Source organism: Leptidea sinapis, chromosome 25, assembly GCF_905404315.1.
Source record: "Leptidea sinapis chromosome 25, ilLepSina1.1, whole genome shotgun sequence".
Lineage (NCBI taxonomy): Eukaryota > Metazoa > Arthropoda > Insecta > Lepidoptera > Pieridae > Leptidea > Leptidea sinapis.
In genome coordinates this window covers 7282004-7307046 of record NC_066289.1, presented here as the reverse complement: position 1 = coordinate 7307046, position 25043 = coordinate 7282004, and the positions used below count along the sequence as shown (strand labels likewise).

At 36.1% G+C, this 25043-nt stretch overlaps 1 protein-coding gene across 2 annotated transcripts in view; it reads right to left on the bottom strand.

Moving 5' to 3' along the window:
* Positions 1–4978: 4978 nt before the first annotated feature.
* The window catches only part of LOC126972070 (protein fem-1 homolog B-like), a 32153-nt gene continuing 12088 nt past the window's right edge, over positions 4979–25043 (bottom strand). The window contains exons 6-14 of one of the 2 annotated variants that reach the window (XM_050818646.1): positions 24029–24154; positions 19311–19508; positions 17016–17099; positions 16386–16481; positions 15260–15343; positions 12138–12271; positions 10728–10846; positions 9048–9182; positions 4979–7333 (exon numbers count right to left, since the gene is read on the bottom strand). In XM_050818646.1, the coding sequence (XP_050674603.1) occupies positions 7179–7333; positions 9048–9182; positions 10728–10846; positions 12138–12271; positions 15260–15343; positions 16386–16481; positions 17016–17099; positions 19311–19508; positions 24029–24154 (1131 nt within the window). In that variant the 3' untranslated portion in view covers positions 4979–7178. The remainder of the gene's footprint in view (positions 7334–9047; positions 9183–10727; positions 10847–12137; positions 12272–15259; positions 15344–16385; positions 16482–17015; positions 17100–19310; positions 19509–24028; positions 24155–25043) is intronic. The other variant, XM_050818647.1, reaches the window with a different exon arrangement.

Genomic DNA, 25043 nt, shown 5'->3' with positions numbered 1-25043 from the left:
ACAATCATGTTGAAATAGAGTTACAAGTTTACAACTGACAAAAAATGGCAGCCCTACTGTCAGTCTTTGAATGACATCATGACTTATTAGCTCAACCCACATGCCATAGTATACACTAGTATTTATAAAACTTTAAACATAAATTCCTTAAAATGTTATGTTTGAGGCTTGGAATGTTTTTCAGGAACTACGTCCAATTATTAAAGTAACCTAAAATTGCCACGTTTTGAAGTTTAAGTAAGTTTTTATATAGGTTACCTGTCTTGAGTCTCACTTAATTATATACCATATCACCCCGCAACACAAGGGTTAAACTGCCGCTTCAACGAAGTAAACAGGCACGATGACAGATTTTGGATACAAATTCAAATATTTTTATTCAAAATGGGATATGATATCACACATACGATAATTTATATTACAGGTATTTCTTTATGACTTTTTATTAAATAATTTATTTTATTTAAACACGATTCATATATTGGATGCAGCACCTTACAAACTAATTTGTTTTGTATATTAGAGCCATTGTAAAATACTCTATTTGATTGAAAAGAGTGGCCGTTGAGTTTCCTGTATGTTCATCTCACAAGCTCGCCTTTTTCCGAAAATATGGTAAATTCAGTAATTGAAAAGAAATATTTATATTGACGATCCAAAAGCGCTTAATTTAATCCTAATTGAATGAAGTTTATTTGACTTTGACTTTCCATTATCCATTCCAAAAAGTATGCCTCAGATCTGAGAAGAACGGGCGCAAGAAACTCAGCGGGCTTCTTTTTTTTTTTCATAATAATATGGTTACAGTGTACAATAAAACTAATTATTCAATAGCCTGTGGGCGGTCGCTCCATTCTCAATGGGTTACCACTTAAACCTTTTTTAACAATTCTAAAATTCTTCATTTATATTGTCGGTAAAGGTTTTCTATTTTCGGAAATACTCTGGCAGAGATAACGCAAATTATTGTTTTGAATAGCGCGCGAAACAATAAATGGATTATGACGTCACGCATAGAAATCAATGCATCAATTACACCGCGTAATGGAACAAACAAAACTTCAACGCGGTGACGATTATTGAGACGTGATGTAATGACGGTAACGGCTGATTGTTTGTATTTTATACTTTTATTCTATTGAATATCTTTATAATCTCAATATTAATATAAAAATTTAGAATTTTTTTTAATCCTGTCATTTTATATTTTTTATTTAAACCATTATGCCTAGGTCGACAGGTAATATCAGCGATATAAAATCAAGAGTATTTAGTAATCTCTTTGCTTAATATTATTACCAGTTAAACAGATAATAATTAAAATGTCACCTTTACGCTCAGACCTAATATAACAAATTCAGTTACAATTTACAAGCTATATAATACAAGTATTTTATTTAACTTTGAGTATCTTTATGATATTAATAATATGCGGACATCCATAATCCATGACACAGATACAATAAAATGCACAAACAATCAAATTCTAAGGCCCGAGCAATAGAACGAGTCTACAATCGATCGCTCGTGACATTCTAAGTCTTCTTGTCACACAGTGTCCGAATTCTCAAACGGTCTCTCTCATTTCAATATATAAAATATTCTGGTATACTATACAGTCGTAGTTTGAAGCTCTCCGTGTGTTGGTGATACTGGTGTGTTTGGATCACTGATCCAAAAGTAAACCTGCTTACAATAATAGTACGTTCGAATCAGTGAATCAGAAGTTCTGCTCATTGAAATAATAAAACGATCAGATCAGTGATACAAAAAGTAAGTCTGTTTGACAGCATAGTACTACGATCTGATTAGGGACCCAGAAGTAAGGCTGCATAAAATAAAACTACGATCAGATCAGTGATACAAAAACTGAGTCTGCTTGACAGCATAGTACTACGATCTGATTAGGGACCCAGTTATAAGGCTGCATAATTAATAGTACGATCAGATCAGTGATACAAAAACTGAGTCTGCTTGACAGTATAGTACTAAGATCTCATCAGGGACCCAGAAATAAGGCTGCATAAATAATAGTACGATCAGATCAGTGATACAAAAACTGAGTCTGCTTGACAGCATAGTACTACGATCTGATTAGGGACCCAGTTATAAGGCTGCATAATTAATAGTAGAACGATCAGATCAGTGATACAAAAACTGAGTCTGCTTGACAGTATAGTACTAAGATCTCATCAGGGACCCAGAAATAAGGCTGCATAAATAATAGTACGATCAGATCAGTGATACAAAAACTGAGTCTGCTTGACAGCATAGTACTACGATCTGATTAGGGACCCAGTTATAAGGCTGCATAATTAATAGTAGAACGATCAGATCAGTGATACAAAAACTGAGTCTGCTTGACAGTATAGTACTAAGATCTCATCAGGGACCCAGAAATAAGGCTGCATAAATAATAGTACGATCAGATCAGTGATACAAAAACTGAGTCTGCTTGACAGTATAGTATTAAGATCTCATCAGGGACCGAGAAATAAGGCTGCATAAATAATAGTACGATCAGATCAGTGATACAAAAACTGAGTCTGCTTGACAGTATAGTACTAAGATCTCATCAGGGACCCAGAAATAAGGCTGCATAAATAATAGTACGATCAGATCAGTGATACAAAAACTGAGTCTGCTTGACAGTATAGTATTAAGATCTCATCAGGGACCGAGAAATAAGGCTGCATAAATAATAGTACGATCAGATCAGTGATACAAAAACTGAGTCTGCTTGACAGTATAGTACTAAGATCTCATCAGGGACCCAGAAATAAGGCTGCATAAATAATAGTACGATCAGATCAGTGATACAAAAACTGAGTCTGCTTGACAGTATAGTATTAAGATCTCATCAGGGACCGAGAAATAAGGCTGCATAAATAATAGTACGATCAGATCAGTGATACAAAAACTGAGTCTGCTTGACAGTATAGTACTAAGATCTCATCAGGGACCCAGAAATAAGGCTGCATAAATAATAGTACGATCAGATCAGTGATACAAAAACTGAGTCTGCTTGACAGTATAGTACTAAGATCTCATCAGGGACCCAGAAATAAGGCTGCATAAATAATAGTACGATCAGATCAGTGATTCAAAAACTGAGTCTGCTTGACAGTATAGTACTACGATCTCATCAGGGACCAAGAAAAAAGGCTGCATAAATAATAGTACGATCAGTTCAGTGATCCAAGTCAAGTCAAGTCAAGTCAGTGGGTCTAATAAAAGAAAATCTTAAAAGATTGTTCGATTGGATCTGAGGTTTTCAAATTAGTCAGTCGGCTTGAAATAATATATCTAATATATAAAATTCTCGTGTCACGGTCTTTGTTACCAAACTCCTCCGAAACAGACTGAACCGATGTGCCTATTGGGTAGGTGTGAGAATCTCTGACAACATTTATTTTATATAGCCTAATTTTTTTTTTACTTTTTATAGCCTTAATAACACCACTACACAGACTATCATAATATTCGAAACGACTTTTGATTAAACGAATGCAAAGAATAAAAAATTTAACCATTTAGTCCGATAAACGTTAATATACTCGAAAATATGGCAACAGAGGTGTAGTGGAAAATAAGTTTTATGGCGGTGACAGATTTGCAGATGCCTGTCAATTAATGAGTCATTAAATTAAATAGTCAATGTTACAATATGGCAACTACAATCTAAGAACAGCTTAGCCTAGAACTATCGATAATTATCACAATTGATTCCCATTTAAATATCATCAACTATATAAAAATTTGAGCCACTCGATACTATTAGTACATGACCGCGTCACTTGAACACAATAAAACCCTGCGTTCAATCAAAAATATAACTTAAGTACTAGTACTGAAAGAGAAAACTCGTAAAACCGCGGTAGTTGAACATGCTGTTCGTTGATTACATAGGATAATCACACCCACAACAGCATTGCTGGTGTTTGAAATAATCATGAAGAAAGAATATTTTCTACTATCTATACTCAAATATTTCCTTCAATATCCTCTAAATGTAGATTCGTCTTGTTGATATTGACATCGTTGAATTCAAAGCCTTATTGCACTTTAGATATGGCACATTAAAATTAACACCAAGAGTAATTATTGCATTATTATAGAGAAAACTATAGTTTCTACTGTCAAATTTTCTATTTCAGTTCTACAAAAATCCATTATATACATAAAAAATATAATCGACACGTTTAGATAAATGCCTTATCAATAAAGGAACACAAGATGGACGTTAAATTTAACAAAATGGCGGCGAGGAGTCATCGATTCTAAAAGCTTTTTTTTTTAAATAAATGTACGTAAAACTGCCAGCGACATCTTGTCGGCGATCATTTTAAACGTCAGCTGTAAGACGTCGAAAAAAAAATAAGGCTGACTGTCAACATCTATTTTGTATATTATTTTTTTAAAACACAAATTGTCATGCAAATCGCGAGTGTAAGACGTAGCTTGTCAGTCACACTAAAATAATAAACCTGGCCTGTGTTCATCGGTTGTCTAGCAGCAAGAGGCTCTATCTGGGCGTTCAAATAATCCAAGTAATTTCGCCTCCAACAGTATTCAACTTTCACTTAGGACTGACAGAATGTTACTGAACGCTATACAAGTCTTGTAACAAAACTATGTATTTACAAATAATATCTTTAGAATAATTCAGTAGTTGATAAAATACAGATTATATCAAGCATATATGGCTGAAGTACATAATATATACGCTTAAAATATTCTAAAAATGTTATGTACACAAAAATAAAATATATTTCGTTGAAATCTCTCCAATCTATATAGTAAGTTTTAATTCCAAAGAACCTTTGTGATATGGTTAATATATCTAAGAATAAAATCAAAATTACTTTGCAAAAACAAATTATATAACAGTACATAATTAGTTTAAATTCTATTTAACATTTAGTAATATGCACAAATAATGTCAAAAATGTATCATACATAATATATATATATATAATATATATATATATATATATTTTCTTTGATTTACTTGGCACTTAATACATAAAATCAGGAAGATCATAAAAAAATACCACGAAACCCGGACATCGAAATCTTTTTAACGCAAAAATATTTTCAGAAGTGGCTTCGCCACAATGGCACACAACACAGCATTATGTTTACTTTGAAACCCCTTATAAGGTAGTAAACTTATGAGATTGAGTTTTCGATTTATTTTTCTTTTTTATGGTACGCCCGCTAAGCAGAGATCAATTAATTTACATAAAAAGTATACAAACTGCTTAAGAGACTACAAAATTATAGTCAGTTAATACAAACATGCATAAAATACAATTATTATTTCAAACACAAAATTTGGTGACACATAATAGTGACCATTACTGTTCAAGAAAGTCTGTTTAAAGGTAATGCAAAACTTTAAACGATTTGTGCGATAATACCAGCATCATTAATCAACATTAACGAATTAAATCACGGCTAACATCTAACCTATCTGAAACATGAGATTCGTTGACATAGACATCTATCCATCCCAATATAAATAACATTTTTAAACTTCCTCTAAGTGGCGGTAAATTAAAAAAAAATTAAAATTCCAAGTCATTATTGAAACTTGTAAAAACAACCATGTTAATATAATATAATATAATAATAAGTATAGTGTATTATAACAATTAAGAAATATACCAATAGTGCTTGTTTAACTATCTTTACTAGATGTAATATAAGATATTTTTAATATATTTATATAGGTCATATTTTCAAGAATCATTTTTAATGATCAAACTATAGACCACGTCATAATTATTGTACACACATGTCGTTTGTAAATTCAATCGCACAGATTTCAGCCTGCACGTGGGTAAACTTTCGTCCAATAACCTACAACTCCGGAAATTTCTATTGCGCCGCCATGTTTTAATGACGTCAGCGGACGGATGTCTAAACAATATACTGGAGCGCTATTACCAAAATCGAAATACGAAGTTTCGTTTGACGGATCATGCATTTTCCTATTACGATAGTGTTTCGGATCAGAAGATCGATACGAAGTTCGCGATTAGACATTTTGTCTTTCGTTTTTTTATGGAAAAGGAGGGACAAACGAGCGTACGGGTCAACTGGTGTTAAGTGATCACCGCCGCCCACATTCTCTTGCAACACCAGAGGAATCACAGGAGAGTTGTGGGCCTTTAAGAAAGGTGTACGCGTTTTATCTTATTCCGAAATTCACTTGGCATTTACTTTTTCGTTGTTTGAGATTAATAAGGTCGTAACTACAACTTCACTTTTTAGCGTTATGTCTATGGTTCCGAAAAGAAATCCATCCGTACCATTCGGATCAGTAGTACTTTGGCAAAAGGATTTATTTTGAAGTTCGTCGTTCTTTCGTTTCGGACGAAACTTCGGCTTTCGATTTTTATAAAAACCTCCTGATAACAGCACAATCGCGCGATTTTCGGTCGTTGACTTGCTTAATAACACTATTTGTCAATTATAAATAAGAAACATTTAATGCAAGCGCATGAAGATAAACATTTTATTTATTATTAATTTTAATAAAAATATTTGATAAATTGAAACAATATAAACTACATATGTGATATTCATAAATTTATATTATTAGATTATGACTTTGTCGCGTACCGCTACGTCACTCTACTATCTTACTCTACTATCTCTACTATCGTCACGTAAGATTAGACGTAATTGGCAATTAATGTGCAAAATTCTCTGCTTCGACACCGGACTAAAATATTTAATCTAAAATATATGCAATATCTACCTAAATGTAGACATATTGTATTATATACCTAGAATCGAAGACAAAATAACTATTTTGTTTGCATTTAAGTCTCAGAACTTGACGTTACATAAGACTGGCTCCGTTTTATTTTCTATATTCTTGATAGTTATTTAATAAAGCGCTTATGAAGGCATATGAGTAGTATACCTGGTGGTAAACTATTTAAAACATTAAACCTTAATAACTATAACAATTAGCCACCATCAAATGAATCGCACACTCATCAGCACTAATAGGCCTCCTAGACTTCCAGAATAACTAAACATTTTGAACCAACCATTGAAATCAATGATTTTTATAGGGGCTTTCGATGAAACCTCTAGCTTATCCGTCTTGTAACCACCGTAGGACTCACTCGATAGCAGATCGCCGGGATACCAAGGAAGTCTCACATTGGGTATACCCCGTGCATGACCAGGAAGTCGTGAAGAGAACGAGGGACTTGCTGTGGGTCAAACTTTGTCCTGTGGAGCGCCAGGGCTGTGGCGGCCAGACACGAAAGCCGAGGATTTAGCGCCGACCGAACCAGGCTCTCCGCCGGACCTGATGATGGGATGTTTTATATTAATAATAATAATAAACTTTATTAGCAACATAATTACACTGCTAAACAAAGGTCATAATAAGGAAAGTATAAAAAGAAACCTTTAACATTATAATTAACTTCAACATTATATATTACAATAAAAATAAAAAAAAGAATAGTTAGATTGAGGAGCAGTGCAATAACTTTAGTGCTGGCAATCGGAGGCCCACTCAGTATACTTCAAGCCGTCTGAGCCTCGACACTGATTATCAGTGGGCAACATGTTTCGCAGCACGGACAGCGACTATAAATACTATTTACATTTACAAATACAATTTAAAATACATATTACTAAACAAAAATTAAATTAATTAAATATAACACTCTCTAACTCTAAAATGTTTATAATTATTATAACATTTTACAGTCAGTAGTTAACTGTTGAAAATTGTACACTACGCGGACACAGAACATAATGACAAAAACAAAGAAGAAAAAATATAAATCAATTATGCACACGCTATTGGGCCACAAAGAAAAGGTAACATTATTAGGTAAAGGTAGCGGAATTAATTATTAAGAGTTATTAAGGCAAGAGGAGGGAAATGTGTCCGATTAAAAACCTGATGTTTGGTGAATGATTCACACTGCCAACGACAATATACAACTCTGGATTAGTGAGAACCCAGAATTCAGACCATCGCGATGGTGTACTACCATATGCAGGGTTTATACCTAACCATCACTTGACCATCTAGTAGGAAGTGACGAGACTGTCATAGAAGTAGAGTTTATTGATAGTCCACTTGAAAAGTGACACGTAAAAAATAAGTAATTCCAAAAAAATTAGACATATTTCAAACAATTAGCAAATATGCATAATATGTAACATTACATGAATAATGTATGCTTTTATGACTTGTAGAGATATGAAATTGTCGAGGTGTCAACAAGCAATCGAAATGAAATATAGTATAGTGAACAGTTATTGAACAGTGTCAGTAGGACCCTAACAAAATGGAACGATATCTGGTCAAGATCGCCGGAATACGTTGTACGAGGGCAGCGCAGGACCTTTCGTCATGGCGATCTTTGGGGGAGGCCTTTGTCCAGCATTGGACGTTTTCCGGTTGAAATGGTGATGATAGTGGTCAGTTGATAATTTTTTTAATGAAAAAAGGAGGAAAAACGAGCGTACAGGTGACCTGGTGTTAAGTGATCACCGCCGCCCATATTCTCTTGCAACACCAGAGGAATCACAGGAGCGTTGCCGTCCTTTAAGGAAGGTTTACGCGCTTTTTTTGAAGGTAACCATGCCGTATCGTCCCGGGAACACCGTACACGGAAGTTCATTCCACAGCTTTGGAGTACGTGGAAGAAAGCTCCTTGAAAAGCGCACAGTGGAGGACCACCACACATTCAGTTGAGGGTGGCTTCTTTTCATAGGATGCCGGCTATATTATGGTTACCACAGCGCCTATTTCTGCTGTGCTGTAAGCATTATTGTGTTTTGGTCTGAAGGGCGCTGTAGCTAGTGAAATTACTGGACAAATGAGACTTAACATCTTATGTCTCAAGGTGACGAGCGCAATTGTATTGCCGCTCAGAATTTTTGGGGTTTTTCAAGAATCCTGAGCGGCACTGCATTGTAATGGGCAGGGCGTATCAATGACCATCAGCTGGACGTCCTGCCCGTCTCGTCCCTTATTTTCATAAAAAAAAAGTTCTGACCGCCAATGGATGCCAGTAGGGGCGTCATTCCGCCGTAGTCCACCGCGTCCACGTGTGCTCCCCGCGTCAGTAACTCACACACACAGCCGCACAGCGCCTCGCTCCACTGGCCCGCCGCCTCGCCTTCTACGCCTTCTGTTCATTATAATAATTCAAATCACATTATTTTTTTATGGAATAGGAGGACAACGAGCGTACGGGTCACCTGGTGTTAAGTGATCACCGCCGCCCACATTCTCTTGCAACACCAGAGGGATCACAGGAGCATTGCCGGCCTTTAAGGAAGGTGTACGCGCTTTTTTTGAAGGTACCCATGTCGTATCATCCCGGAAACATCGCACAAGGAAGCTCATTCCACAGCTTTGTAGTACGAGGAAGAAAGCTCCTTGAAAACCGCACTGTGGAGGACCGCCACACATCCAGATGGTGAGGATGATATCGTAACTTGTGTCGTGCGATGGTGGAATTAATTAATTAAGCTGGGTCGTCTGTCAACCAAATAAAAAAGGCCTGATAACGATTAATTGAGTATTTTTCTCAAAACAAGCAATAACGTAAACATATCAATGCGTGCGGCATCGAGTTTTAAATGCCACACGCATTACCATTACGCCACAACCTGAGAGCTGAACAAGGCATACAGGATTTTATGACGATACGTCACTCGAACGGTTAGCTCAGTTGGAAGAGCACTCGAACGGAACGCCAGAGGTCGTGAGTTCGAGTCTCGCATCATTCATAAAATTTTGTTTTCAAATTTTATTTGTGTATTAATCCAAGAAGTGAGGACTGAGATTATCACTTTAAAAACATAACAAATTGTTCAGATTTACAAGTGCGACATCTCAAGTCAATTTCCTTATACGCAAAATATTGGGGTTGAGCAGATTATCAGCTGTAAAGTAGATCCTGTAGATCATAGTTTCTCAAACTTATTTTGCTCACCGCCCACTTTGAGACTATGTTTTTTTCTAGAGTGTTTTCGTATATTTTTTTCCTTTTTAGACTATATTTTTTAATCTACCCACGCCCCATCTGCGCCATCTCAATACGCCCTAATTTACTCTAAGTCTTCTACTGCCCCCCCGAAACTCTCAAACGCCCACAAGTGGGCGTTATCGCCCACGTTGAGAACCTATGCTGTAGATGAAGTTACAACCTGAGAGTTGAACAAAGCATACAAAATTTTATTACGATACGTCACTCGAACGGTTACCTCAATTGGAAACACAAAACAAATATGATTGTAAGGTACTACAACCAATATCATAATCGTGGTCAAAGTTAAAACCATTTCGATATAAAATATTTTATGAAAAGTAATAAAGAATAAAAAGTATAAATATAGATTATCGAATCTTCGTATACATGATGGTCGTGATTACTGTCATTATATATACGGCTGGTAGAGACGTCTTCTTCTCGCGTCGATTTCCTCATTACTACTAGTCGTGACTCCACGGCTGCGTCAGTATCTTCGCACGATTTCCCTCAATCTGATGCGATGCTTAGCTTCATGAAGGGCATTGTGGAAGTTGATGTTCAGAGAAGATCGTATTTGGTCCGACTTGGACCTTTGCCATTTACCTTGCTGTTCCAAATTGTGACCCCCTTTACGAGTAATATGTCCGAAGACATCCAACAAATACAATGATTTATTAACGGCTGATGGAGACGTACCGGCCATGAACTGGTAGGAGAGCAGCGCGATATGCAGCGGAGTCTGCTGGGCCTCATCAGCTGTGTCCACGTCGGCGCCGCAATCGAGTAGCAGCCGCGTCGTCCGGGTACACGGAAACCTGCCACACATAAACGAAAACTTAACAAACTTGTTTTTTTAATAAAATAAGGGACGAGACGAGCAGGACGTTCAGCTGATGGTAATTGATACGCCCTATTCATAACAATGCAGTTTCGCTCACGATTCTTGAAAAACCCAAAAATTCTGAGCGGCAGTACAATCACCTTGAGACATAAAATGTTAAGTCTCATTTGCCCAGTAATTTCACTAACTACGGCGCCCTTTCAGACGGAAAAACAGTAAAGTTTACACATTACTGCTTCACAGAAATAGGCGCCGTTGTGTTACCATAATCTAGCCGGCTTCCTGTGCAAAGGAGCCTCCTACTGGCCAACTTTAAAGTAATATCCCTGCCTTCTGGGATTAATCATACAAATTAAATTTGTGACCAAAATTTATGAACAATGTGGGACTCGAACCCGAGGGATATCACTTTAAAAATAACAAATAGTTTAGATTTGAAAAAGCAACATTTTAAGTCAAATTCCTAATATGCAATTGTTGGACTTAAGCAGGTTATCAACTGTAAAGTAGAAACTATAGATCGACGATCCATGCGTCACTCGAACGGTTCGCTTTCGAGTCCCGCATCGTTCATAAATTTTGGCGATAAATTTAATTTGTATAACTTATTAAGTTTTACGTTATCATCTGGATGTGTGGCAATTTTTGATGGTGGGGTTTTCATGAATCTTTTTTCCACACAGAAAAAAAATCCGGAGATCGGCTTCATTGGTTGTTATTAAAAGGCATAAAAGGCATTTATTTTCTCAAAATTGATTCCTTTAGAATTCTTTTTGATATCATTTCTAATAACTACTAGATACTACTACCGCTTCGGAAACAAATGGCGCTCTGAGAGAGAAGAAGCGGCGCAAAAAACTCTCCCAGCATTCTTTTTTTGCGCCCTTTTCAATAAAACTATACAATATTGTACAGTCATTTCTATCGCTATAAAATAATCACAATCTAGTCCCAGGCTGTCCGATCATTTAGATATTCAGCAGTGTATTAATAGGATTTACGATAGAGCCATTTTTTTATAAAACATTAAAATTTATTTATAGGTGATCACTTAACAACAGGTGACCCGTACACTCGTTTGTCCTCCTATTCCTTAAAAAAAGATATATTAGATATATATTCAAAAGTTAACACAGTCTGCGATGTTAAATCAATTTGATTTGACCCGCACGCTTTTATGCTATATATAATTGTATAAGTTAAATATGTTATTGAGTTTCGTTTGTATTTCTGGGTGCCATAATCGATATGAAGTGATCACTTACTGGCAAACCGAGCTTGTGTGAAAATCGTCAACGGGCGTCCTCCTGTCCACAGCTAGATGGAGAAGTGTTCCGCCTGACCGAGACCTCGCCTTGCGAAGACTGAACACAGCTCTGCGGATGTCTAGCGATATTACCTGGAAAGTATATTTTAAGGAGTTTAATAGACCTGCTTACTGGTGCGATGTATTAAGAGATTTAAAAATGTATTTATTGCTTTTCGAAGTATTCTTCGCGAAATTTGACACATTTTTCCATACGATGGAACCAATCATTGAAGCAACCATTCAATTCGGAAGTTGGGGTCTCTAAAATGGACGTTTTGAAGGCGTCCTCAGCTTCTTCATGTGATGTAAATCTCTGTCCACGCAATTTATTCTTTATTTTAGGGAAAGTATAGAAATCATTAGGGCTTAGGTCGGGGCTGTACGGCGGATGGTCTAATAATTCTATGTTTTCTTGCTCTAAAAACTCTTTTGTTCTGTGCGCGGTGTGAGAACTCGCATTGTCGTGATGGAGGATGATGCGAGGGTTGCAGTTCTCTTTAAGGAGTTCAGAAACCACCTGTGGCAAATAAATGCTAGCATACAATTCTGCATTAACCGTTCTTTGTCCCTCAAGAGGAATAGTCGCAACATAGTTTTTGGACGACCTTGACGGGGATCATCACTGAGCTTGACACGTCCACGTTGAAATTCAGCAAACCAGCGATAAATTGTGGTTATGGATAGGGCTTCATCACCAAATGCAGAAATCATCCGGTCAACACACTGTTTTTATGTTAAACCACTTCGAAAGTCATGATAAATCATCGCTCTAGATTTTCTCGAGTCAATTCCATTTTCTCAACGACTAAACAAGTTTGAAAATACCTTGTGACAAGACCGAAAATCTTTTTTTAAATAAATAATTGCTATTCGATTTTTAAAACCAAGGAGTTTTCAATTAAAAAGATTTTAATATGACAGGAACAGTGGAAATATTCCATTCCCGATAGTTTTGGTGCAGCCCTCGTATGTATATTACTGATTATGTGCACGTTTAATGTGCTCTTAAGCTTAAATACTCCAAGCTGACTCAACAGACGTTGTTCTGTAGATAATAAATAAAAAACTGTTTTTGTCAATAATCTTAATATATATATTTCTTGTGTGCGTGTGTATGTCACTGAACTCCTCCTAGACGGCTAGACCGATTTTGATGAAACTTTCTGTGTGTCTTCAGGTGGATTCGAGGATGGTTTAGATTCGCAATTGAACTACCTCCTAAACGGCTGGACCGATTTTGATGATATTTTTGTGTGTTCCAGTGAATTTGAGATTGTTGTGTGTGTTCAGGTGGATTCGAGAATGGTTTAGATTCACAATTAAACTATCTCCAAAACGACTGGAACGATTTTGATGATTATTTTGTTTGTTTCAATGAATTTGAGATTGGTTTAGATTCTCAATTCCGTCCATATTACATAATTCTCCTGCTCATGTGTATGTTAGTGAACTCCTCCTAACGGCTGGACCGATTTTTCAAATTTAAGACGTGTGTACAGGACAACGTCTGTCGGGTCCACTAGTATATATATATATAAAAGAGAATGTATGTTTGTATGTTCCTTAATAATTCCAAAACTATTCGACCGATCTCAATGATATCTTTTGTAATAGATTCGTTGAAGCTCAAGGAAGGTTTACATATATAATTTATATGGCAAAACAACGTTTGCCAGGTCAGCAAGTATTTCATAACATCAAGAATTATTTCGTAACATATACTTACTCCTTGTTTTTATAATGAAATTGTTTCACAGCACAACTGTCAAACCGTGCGTCAATAAATTCTCTCATAGAAAATATGTCCATACAAAACAAATATTGGAAATAAAAATAATTATGGGTCCCAAATCGAAATAAAAACTATCCAATCTCTCAAGTTGGACTAAACTGCACTCCATGAAGTAATCCCCTTTAAAATCCGTTCATTAGTTTAGGAGTCCATCGCGGACAAACAACGTGTCGCGTAATTTATATATATTAAGATTTAGAGAGATGAGTGTGCGCATTTATGTATATAGGTAATACACACACTACACAGGCTCTAAACAGCAATTTAGGTTCAGTTAAAAACCGTAATGTTAATAAAAAAAATGAATTAGAGAGCTCTCTTTGTTGAATGAATTAATGATTTATTTATTCAATAAAATGCAGGTGCAATAGGTCGAAAATCATTTCTGATGAGCCTTATACATTTTACCAGTGTAACTGGTGTTTGAATATTACATTAAATTTAATTAAATAAAAAAACTCAAATCATTTGGATAATTATGGATTTCCGCAAAGTAACGCCTGCTTCAATAAATGTTGAATTAGTTGAATTTGTTTATCATTTCTCTGTGTAACATGTTTGTGTTCCAGAGCCTGGAGAAAGTGCAATTCCCTTGATCGATTGTATTGTTATGGTTCAGTGCGAACGATATTAATACCATCTTTGTGCTGCAGAAGAGGGCTATTCGCGCGATTTATAATCTAGGTCCTGAAGAATCATTAAGAGAAAAATTTAAAGAAATAAACATTTTGACTGTTGCTTCTCAATACATTTTTGATAATGTTCTGTATGTTCATAACCACATTGAGGAGTTTTATAGAAACTGTGACTATCATAATGTTAACACGAGGAACAAACATAAACTTGTTATGCCTACTCGGTTGGGTCGAGTTAGTAAGTCATTTGCTGGGCGATGTATATGCTTCTACAATATGATCCCAGAAAATGAACAAAACAAATGTGTTACGAAATTTAAAAGAAATGTTAAAAAACGTTGAGTGGGAAAGGTTACTAAAGCATAAACGATTTTCTTAATGACACCACGGACTGGGAATAAAGCGAACACCCTCAGGCTCTTTAATTATAAATGTTTATTGTACGATATCACATTGTAATCCATATTTTATATAAAAAAAAAGCTCGCTGAGTTTCTTGCGCCCATTCTTCTCAGGTCTGAGGCAGTCTCTTTTGAATGGGTTCAATAAGTGATTTTAAATCCTATTTTGAATAAAAATATTTGAATTTGAATTGAGACCCTCGGCCTCGCCTCAAACTTATATGTATCACTTAATATTTAATGATGTTACCTCGCTATTGTTATTATTCTCTAGTAGCCTAGCAGCAACAGCGACCAGGTACAACGCGGTCCTCACGTTACTCTCGTACTCATCCTGGGAACATGGAATTAAATTAATATCCGACAAAGACAACGAGAGATAATAAAGCATGGAGTTAGAAAGGGCGACCCAGCGGGTATATATTTCTTAAGGCGACCCGAATGATGGAAATTTTTGAATTTTTCTTAAAGCGACACTAAATGCCAGCGACCTTGAGCGATATGAGTTCACGGCTGCCGGCCCGCCATCTATGTAACAAAGCCAATATTTTCAAAATTCTTGGGTGGAAAACAGTTTATATGCTTACAATCCTCGTTATTCACTACTAATCTGAATGAACCTACACAAAAAAGTACAAGCTATAAGTATAACTTTTCTGAGAGAAGTACCAAAAAAATACGTCACGCCATGCCAAAAAACTTGTTTAACTTCAAAGAAATGTGGTAGTTCAAAAAGGCTCGGCAGTGTTAACTATAACCAACAGCAAGCTTTAGCAACCTACAAATAAGACTTAAGGTTATGTGTAACAGGATTAAGTAGTGTTCATAGCTCGAAATGCTATACTTTCACCACAAAACTTGTCTAAAAACACCATGTTTGCGTGTTTTCTGCTTACTCTTCGCCTTAATATAGAAAACAGATCGATATAAACCGGCGATACATATGTAAAATTTCGAGCGTCGAATTATTAATTTTATAACGAACGTTGAGTTCACCAGGAGCACTATTACCAAAACCGAAATACGATGTTACGGTTGACAGATCGTACATTTTTTTAGTTTTTTTTTTGTTGCTCGACATTATTATGATCGTAACTACAACTTCACTTTTTATGGTTATGTCTATGGTTCAGAATCGATCCGAAGTATGTTGGTAATAGGATTTAATTCAAAGTTCGTCGTTCTTTCGTTTCGACCCGAAACTTCGGCTTTCGATTTTGAAAATAGACCTCCTGCACTTATATTGTATTACTATGTTTCATTTTCGAACTATCTATAATATATTAATATAACTATCTAACTAAAGGCTATCTATATGTAAAATGATGTATCTTGTTGCTAAGTCTAAATTAAAGAATATGTAAATTGAGCCTTACCAATAGCGCCTCAAGGTCCTGATTAGCCTGCGGTTTCTCCAGCCGCTTGTGTCCTCGTCGGATCTCTTCTGCACAGGCCTCCAACACGAAACACACCTGTGAAATATATAATACTAGTTGACCCGAAAGACGTTGTTCTGAATATAATAAATAAAATGTTTTTTATTAATTTGTCAACCATAACATCAAGAATTATTTCGTAAGATATGCTCCCTGTTGTTGTAATGAAATTGTTTCACAGCAGAACTGTCAAACCGTGCGTCAATAAATTCTCACATAGAAAATATGTCCATACAAAACAAATATCGGACGACGGGGGACACATCAAAGGCAAAACAAAATTGTTGTTGTTTTTATTTAATTCCGAACACTTTCATATTTATTCACCTTTTAAACCTTCCCTGGACTTCCACAAATAATTCAAGACCGAAATTAGCCAAATCGGTCCAGCCGTTCTCAAGTTTTAGCGAGACTAACGAACAGCAATTCATTTTTATATATGTAGATAGTATAAATATTAAAATGTTTGCACATAGTTTTATGTTTGTATTCAACTTGTTTAAGATTATTTGCAATGAACCTAAGAAAGTCTTATGAAACCATAAAATTTTAAATGTCAAAGTATTGTACCTGCGACAGTGGAAGTTCAATACCAATGTGTATCATCTGCGAGAAGACCTGCGCAAACCTCAGCAGATCCTTTACAACTGACACCTGAAATACAAAACAATAGTAGGTACATTTTTTACGGAAGAATTGGAGAAACGAGAATACATACGACGACCAGCGGTTATTGACGTTAAATATGGGTGTTTGTTTCCGAAAAAAAAATTGTAAGCCGGTGTTGGCACCTGAACACTTGAATAGATTCGTGCATATGTTATATATATTTCAGATAACCTAAGTCACCGAAACAAAGAATATCAAAACCTGGCTTCAAATATGAACAAGTATAGTGGCTACAAAACTGGAAGTTTTGGAAGGAATCAATACGTCACTAATACTTAATGTTTTGGTAATCATATACAACTACTGGTAGACTTAGCACTATAACTTGAACGTACACAGTTGTTCAGGCGATTGATCGATCTTAGACCTTAAATTTCTATACTTTTCGTGAGCGTCGATGCGGTTACGCACGCGGCCATTAAGAGTTACATGTTAACAGTTCGCCAGATGGCGCACATCACGGATGTGTATGTAAGGAGGGAAGGTTTGAAATTTAATTGAATTTATGGCTTTCAGGACAAGTATAAGGGATTGTTCTGAAGCCGCAACAGCCGGTTTATTTCTTGTTCACGCTAACGTCCGAAACGGTATTTCTTCATGTACTGTGTATGTTTGAGTATCTATTTCGTTCTAATAATATTGTTGTCTTACACCTTTAGTACAAGCTTTTTTATAGAAGAGAAGGACAAACGAGGGTACGGGTCACCTAATGTTAAGTGATCACCGCCGCCCACATTATCTTCTGCGGAATAACAGTAGCGTTACCGGTCTTTAAGGAAGATTCCATAGCATGGTTGTTTCGGAAGAAAGTTTTTTTGAAAACCGCAATGTGGAGACGACGGTGGAATTCGGTAGCAGGAATCAGGTGAAACAGCTCTTCGGAACACACCCCGTGATAGATGCGGTTGAAGATATACAATGAAGCGGTAACTCATGTAAGCGATAGCAAGAAAAATTGTAAGCGGGTGTGTTTTTTGTGCACACTAATCTTGAAAACAGCTTTTCTTGATCTATTGTGGGCAGACTCCCAGAGAGAAAGTAAGGGACGAGACGAGTAGGACGTTCAGCTGATGGTAATTGATACTGCCTGCCCATTCAAATGCAGTGCCGTTCAGGATTCTTGAAAAACCTCAAAAATTTTGAGCGGCACTACTACTGCGCTGGTCACCTTGAGACATAAACACGCACATGCTTAGTTTCATTTCCCAGTATTGTTATTTAGTTAATTGTTTACACATTACTGTTTCACGGCAGAAATACGCGGCGCTACAGTACCCATAATCTAGCCGACATCCGGTGTAAAGTATCCCCCCACTGGTATTTTGAAAAGATGCTAATGCGAGTAGGACTCAATTATAAACAAATCATGTGAATCTTGGATTCCATTTGTACATGGAAGGCTTTTTCTAAATATTAATATAGGAGCACTGCTTGCAAAGGAGCCTCCCACTCACACTTGCCCAGTGCGGCAAATTTTTTTGGGCGGCAAAATTTTAAAAGTAAAAATATATTTTTAGTTTTAACAAGATTGCTCAATATAATTAATTAATTCTGTTTAATCGACCAATTCGCAATTCAAAAAGTGAGACCTGTTTGCTTGTGAAAAAATTGATGTAATATAATTATGAGTTACCCGTTACGTGCCAAATTTATAATTGTTAGAAAAAAACAAATATAAATTATCCATGTTTTCAGAATATATAACATATTATAAAGTTTCTGCAATAAATTAGTCATTTTAGTTTTGAAAAATAAAATATACAAACTATAAGTTAATGTAAAATTCCTGTATTGGGGTGGATGTTTTCCGGTGCCCAGGGGCGGCATTAAGTTTAAATCCGGCCCTTTTCCCACTGGTAAACACTCTCAGGTTTTTTTTTTATGGAATAGGATGACAAACGAGCGTACGGGTCACCTGGTGTTAAGTGATCACCGCCGCCCACATTCTCTTGCAACACCAGAGGAATCACAAGAGCGTTGCCGGCCTTTAAGGAAGAGGTGTACGCGCTTTTTTTGAAGGTACCCATGTCGTATCGTCCCGGAAACACCGCACAAGGAAGCTCATTCCACAGCTTCGTAGTACGAGGAAGAAAGCTCCTTGAAAACCGCACTGTGGAGGAGCGCCACACATCCAGATGGTGGGGATGATATCGCAACTTGTGGCGTGTCGTTGGTTGTGGCTCAGTGAGTCGTTACCGAGTTGAGATGTCGCAGCTCTAGCGCGTGCCTCCAGAGCGCGAGACATCGGTCGAAGCGTGCCTCGTCCGCGAACACGGCGCCGCGGAACACGACGGGGTGCGGCAGGTCGGGACAGCTACGTCCCAGCACGCGCTCTCTCACGGTCAGACCCTCCATGTGCAGCGCGTGCGGGTTGCCGTGGAGCCGCTCTACTTCCTTAAAAAACATCATTAATAGTTATTTATGCAACTGTTGTGTAATAAGGGGTATTAAAACACGAATGTGGATTGATAATAGTATCACATGAGTGTTTTAATACCTAATTATCAACAGTTGCATACAAGACTTTATCTACACCTAGAATATGAGTCCTCTAAAAGATTCTGAAACAGTTAGCTTACTGCTAACATTATAACACCAGTCCTAGTAGTAACCTAATATCATTCGTTACTGATTATATACATATAAACTAAGTATTGAAACAATTATTTATTTTAGTAGTAAATTACATTTTGTATGGTGCAATAATTAAAATTCACTTGAATATTATGTTCTTTTGCAGCGTTTAAAATGAATCGCTCATTTTTTGTAAACAAAGCAATAAAAATATTTAAGAAAAATGGCGGGGACTTGAATAACCTTTTTTTTTCGGCGCGCGACGTTCTGGTAGTGTGGAAGGCGTGTAAACGAAAATGCTATTTTTTTGAAATTCATACAGATACCACGCATCGAGCGATAAGAATGTGGCTGTCTGTTAAAACTCTTTGAGCATGAAGTGATTGAAAAAAAATAGAAGTGATGTTATGAAATTCAGTACAACATTACAACACTCGTTTGGATGATGTAATGGTTATTAGAACATTGGGTGTTTTAATGTAGGCAATAAGCTAACTGTTTCAGAATCTTTAATAGAGGATTTAAAGCATGGGTGTAGATAAACAATATTTATCTAACTTTAAAGCATACCTATCTTATAATAGGAACTGTATAAAATTAATAATAATAGATAAAGCAAATAGTTATATAGATAAAGCAAAGTTATAAAAAAATATTCATAATTAAATACATAAAGTTATATTAATTTTGAGTTAATAATTTTCTCGGTTTCATCATAGCTGAATTGTAAAAGCCACTCTCGTACTGTAGATCATACTTTGTAAGAAGAGAGGTCCGCAATTTTTATTTTATTATTTACTTGGTTATATATTGAAGGTCCTAGATAGTTAGCATGATTTCGGAACACAGTAAATATTTTTGAATCTAAGAAAAGGTATAGGAAAATTTTCTTTAAGGCGACCGGGCTTTTTGTGCTGGTTGATTATTAAGCAGTGTAGAAATAATTGTCGAACGGTAAAAACCCTAGTTTATTTGTAGAGCATAGGAGAAGGGTACATGAAAGATTTATATGCTACTAGCTGACCCGGCAAATGTTGTTTTGCCATATTAAGTATAATTCACGCGATAGTTTTATAAGTAATAAAATATTGCCTATATTATAGCCTGTACATCATTTTGTTCTATTGTCAATAGTTTTTGCAGCGCACGCAAAAATAGTTTTGCGATTTTACACCTTGTGTTACGAAATAGCAATTTTATTACGGATTTTTGAAAAAAAAGCATAGCCTATTATAGCCTTCCTCGATAAATGGACTACCCAACACTGATAGAATCATTCAAATCGGACCAGTAGTACCAGAGATTAGCGCGTTCAAACAAACAAACAAACACTGCAGCTTTATAATATTAGTATAGATTATTTTTAGCAGCATGCGTTTATTATACATCTTAAGATCATTGGAATACCGGACTGGGCATATTCTTATCGTTTATGCCACTGCGTTACAAAGGCACAGAATATCCCCACAAATGAACAGAAGAATTTATCGAACAAATTTTTCTATTTAAAATTATTAACAATAAGCTTGACTCAGCATCCTTGTTAAATCTAATTAAATTTATAACACCGCGAATCTCCTCTCGTTCTAAGATTACATTTTATGTATCACCTTATAAAAGCAATTAGGCAGAAAATACATTTGTGAGGCGCTCTTGTAGTTTGTACAATAAACATCTTACTGAAATTGATATATTTTCATTGAATATACAAAAATATAAGAAAATAGTAGGTGATATTATACTCAATTTAAAAAATTAATAACTCTAAATACTTAATAAAATCATTGTTGTTGTGTCCTATTCTTAACTATACTCTTATAACTGTTTAAATTTTCGTTTTGTATATAGTAATTTTGTAGTCTTTACTTTTGGTTTAAAATATCTATGTTGTTTTTTGTTTTGCTTTATTGTCCATTGTAAACATAATTAGTATTTAATTTATGGAACTGTTTTGTCTTCTAGTGTATGTATATTTGTAACTCACTATTGTAAAAAACTGTTTTGTTCCTGAATAAATAAATAAATAATTTATTAATACGGCTTTACTCACGTTTTTGTCGGTGTCGGTACCGACTAGTTTCGGACCATTCGGAAGTCCTTCATCAGGACTTACTGAGAGAGAGTAAGAGGTTTTGTGCACTCGTGGACACCAATAGTAACACAGACTAGCACAAGTCCGCAGTAAGAAACGGGACGTTATCGCGAACCCACTACACTCACCCTGATGAAAGACTTCCGAATGGTCCGAAAGTTATCGGTACTGACGCCGACAAAAACGTTAGTAAAGCCGTATTTTTTTTTTTTTTGGTTTTCTGCGTCGTGGCAATCTGTTATTTCAAACAATAAGCCACTGTTTTGGCTGCAGATATCTGCTGAAAGAGTCATCGTCGAGAGCCCGAAAATGATGTAAAATTACTTTGCATCAAACTCTCCATTTATTTATTTATTATTGATATCTTTTACTAAGATTTGTGATATCATGTCTCTTAAGCCTGGTGAACTGGATGCCACTATTCCGCTCCAAGACTTGGCTAGCTCGTTGACATGTGTTGTTAGTTTGTCCTGGTATTTCAGGCTAGTTTGGGTTATTTCTTGCCGGACAGTTTTAATGCCGAGGTCTAGGTAAATGTATTTGTTACTAATACACTGTAGGATACTGAACATGGTTCTTAATGTTTTGTTCTGAAATCTTTCTAGTATTTCGATATTACCATTACTGGCAGTCCCCCACAGCTGTATACCGTATGTCCATATTGGTTTTAGTATTGTTTTATAAATAAGCAATTTATTGTTGTCATTTTATTGTGAGTGCGGTCCAATTAGCCAAATAAGATTGCGTAGCTTTCCGTCAAGCTGTTTTCTTTTAGTCCAAATGTGCTTTTGCCATGTCAGTCTCCTGTCTAAGTGCATTCCCAAATACTTTGCGCTGTCTTCTTGTGGTATCATTTTATTATTCAATTTAACAGGGGGGCAAGTCTCTCTCCTGAGGGTAAATGTTATGTGAGCTGATTTAGTTTCATTTACTTTTATTCTCCATTTTTTAAACCACCGCTCTATATCGTGTAGGTGGGCTTGCAGATTATGTGAAGCAGTTTCTGGATTGGTATGGGTTGAGAGCAACGCCGTATCATCAGCATACGTCGCAGTTGAAGTGTATTTATTTGTTGGTATATCTGCTGTGAAGAGGAGGTACAGGAGTAAAACCGTATTAATAAATAATTTAATAATGACTCACGAAAGTTTTAATAATTTACCATATTAATTCATTCATTTCAGCCGCAACCCGTCCACTGCCGGACAAAGGCCTCACCCAAAGATCGCCATTACGATCAGTCTTGCGCTGCCCTCATCCGCATGACTTTAATACCCCACCGGCCATCTGCCCGTCGAGCTATGTGCCCACTGCCACTTCAGTTTCGCAACCATCTGAGCTTATCGGTTACTTTGGTTCTCCTTCGGATCTCCTCATTTCTTGTTCGATCTCGCAGGGAAACTCTGAGCATATCCCTATCAGCGACTATGAGCTCCCTCATAAGACCCATAGTTAGCGACTACGTTTGCGTTCCGTAAATATATAACATAGACAAAGAAAGTCAAAAAATCACAAATGTTAAAATTAAAAAAAAAAATCTATATTGCAAATAGATTTCAAAGTAATTATTTTACAGGTAATCTTCTTGTTGTTAAATTTGATGTTAATTTTTTTTACCCTACCAGCCGCAGTTCGACGTGCATAAGTAAATAAATGGCATGCTAACAAGTGCAGTATCTTAAACTTCTTTTATATAATAAGTCGAACAGTAAATCAAAGCTGTAAACGATGATTCAGTACTAAATTCTTCCAAAATCATGGTGAAACCTTCCTGAATCTCCGACATTCCTATGATTGTATGTCATTATTTGATCTGCACCAGGCCACGACAACAAGAATACCAAGATATACGAATAATGTAAGTATCGTACGGCTGGTTGGTACCCGTTGGATGAAGAGCGTTGGAGGCGATAACTGCAGAGGTGCGGATTCGAATCCCACAAAGAACATAACTTTGATACAAACAATTTGTTAATTTTAAAGTGATACATTTTTGGGATTAATGATACAAATTATATATGTAACCAAAATTTATGAACGATGCGGGACCCGAACCCGCGACCTCTCGGCTTCCGTCCGAGCGCTCTTACTAACTGAGCCAACCGTTCGAGTGACGCATGATTCGAAAATCTTGGTATGTCTTGTTCAACCCTCAGGTTGTGGCTCCATCAACAATCATCAGTTCATAAATTTCGGTTACAAATTTAATTTGTATAACTTTGATAGTTAGTTTGTTAGTTAGTGCTACCTCTAAGGTGGTGCTCTCTCTCCAGTTGTCGTAGGCCGGTATTGGGTCGGCAGGTTCCTTCAGCATCACGTCGTAACGCGAGTCATATCGCATCGCCATAGCGCGGTGCAGATACTGGTATGCCAACTACGGAACACTCATCTATTATGTCAAAATACTAATTGACCAGAAGACTGAAACGTGCAAGGATTTTAGTAAAAAAAAAAATATTGAATTAGGCGTTACTTTGCGGAAATCCATAATTATACAAATGATTTAAGTTTTATTTAGTGTTAATTCCGCCAATATTTGATTTTAAAAATAATTCGACACGAAACAAATAAGACAACACGTCCTGAGGACGCCTCGTGTAGAGGCGAAACACGTGTCGAATTATTTTTAAAAACAAATATTGGCGGAATTAACACTAACTTAAATCATTTGTATAAGGATTTTAGTGTCAAAGTGTGCTTCTAGATGTTTTGACATCAAAAGGGTAATTAAACAGCTGTAACTCTTTTCAAAGCATCAAGAAAGAAAAGCAAGGAGGCACCGTCTGGCAGTCTATAACCTTGTGCACTTATTTATTTATTTATTAAGAAAACTTACAACTATTTATAACTATGTTGACATCTATTTGTATAACAGTACCGCGCATGACCAAGGACAAACCTTCAAAAAAAGCGCGTACACCTTCCTTAAAGGCCGGCAACGCTCCTGTGATTCCTCTGGTGTTGCAAGATAATGTGGGCGGCGGTGATCACTTAACAACAGGTGACCCGTACGCTCGTTTGTCCTCCTATTCCATAAAAAAAGCTATTTACTAGTTTTCACATATATGATTCTAATTAGTTTTTAAAATTACTAAAGTGTTACGCTATCTTATAATCTATTACATAATTACTAAGTATAGAATTAGTACTATATTATAATAACTACATTTTAAAGATACCAGCAAGAAGTTTACATTTATAAAAGATAATTACAGTAAATAATAATATATTAACCCCCTTATTATCATAATGGTCCGCTAACT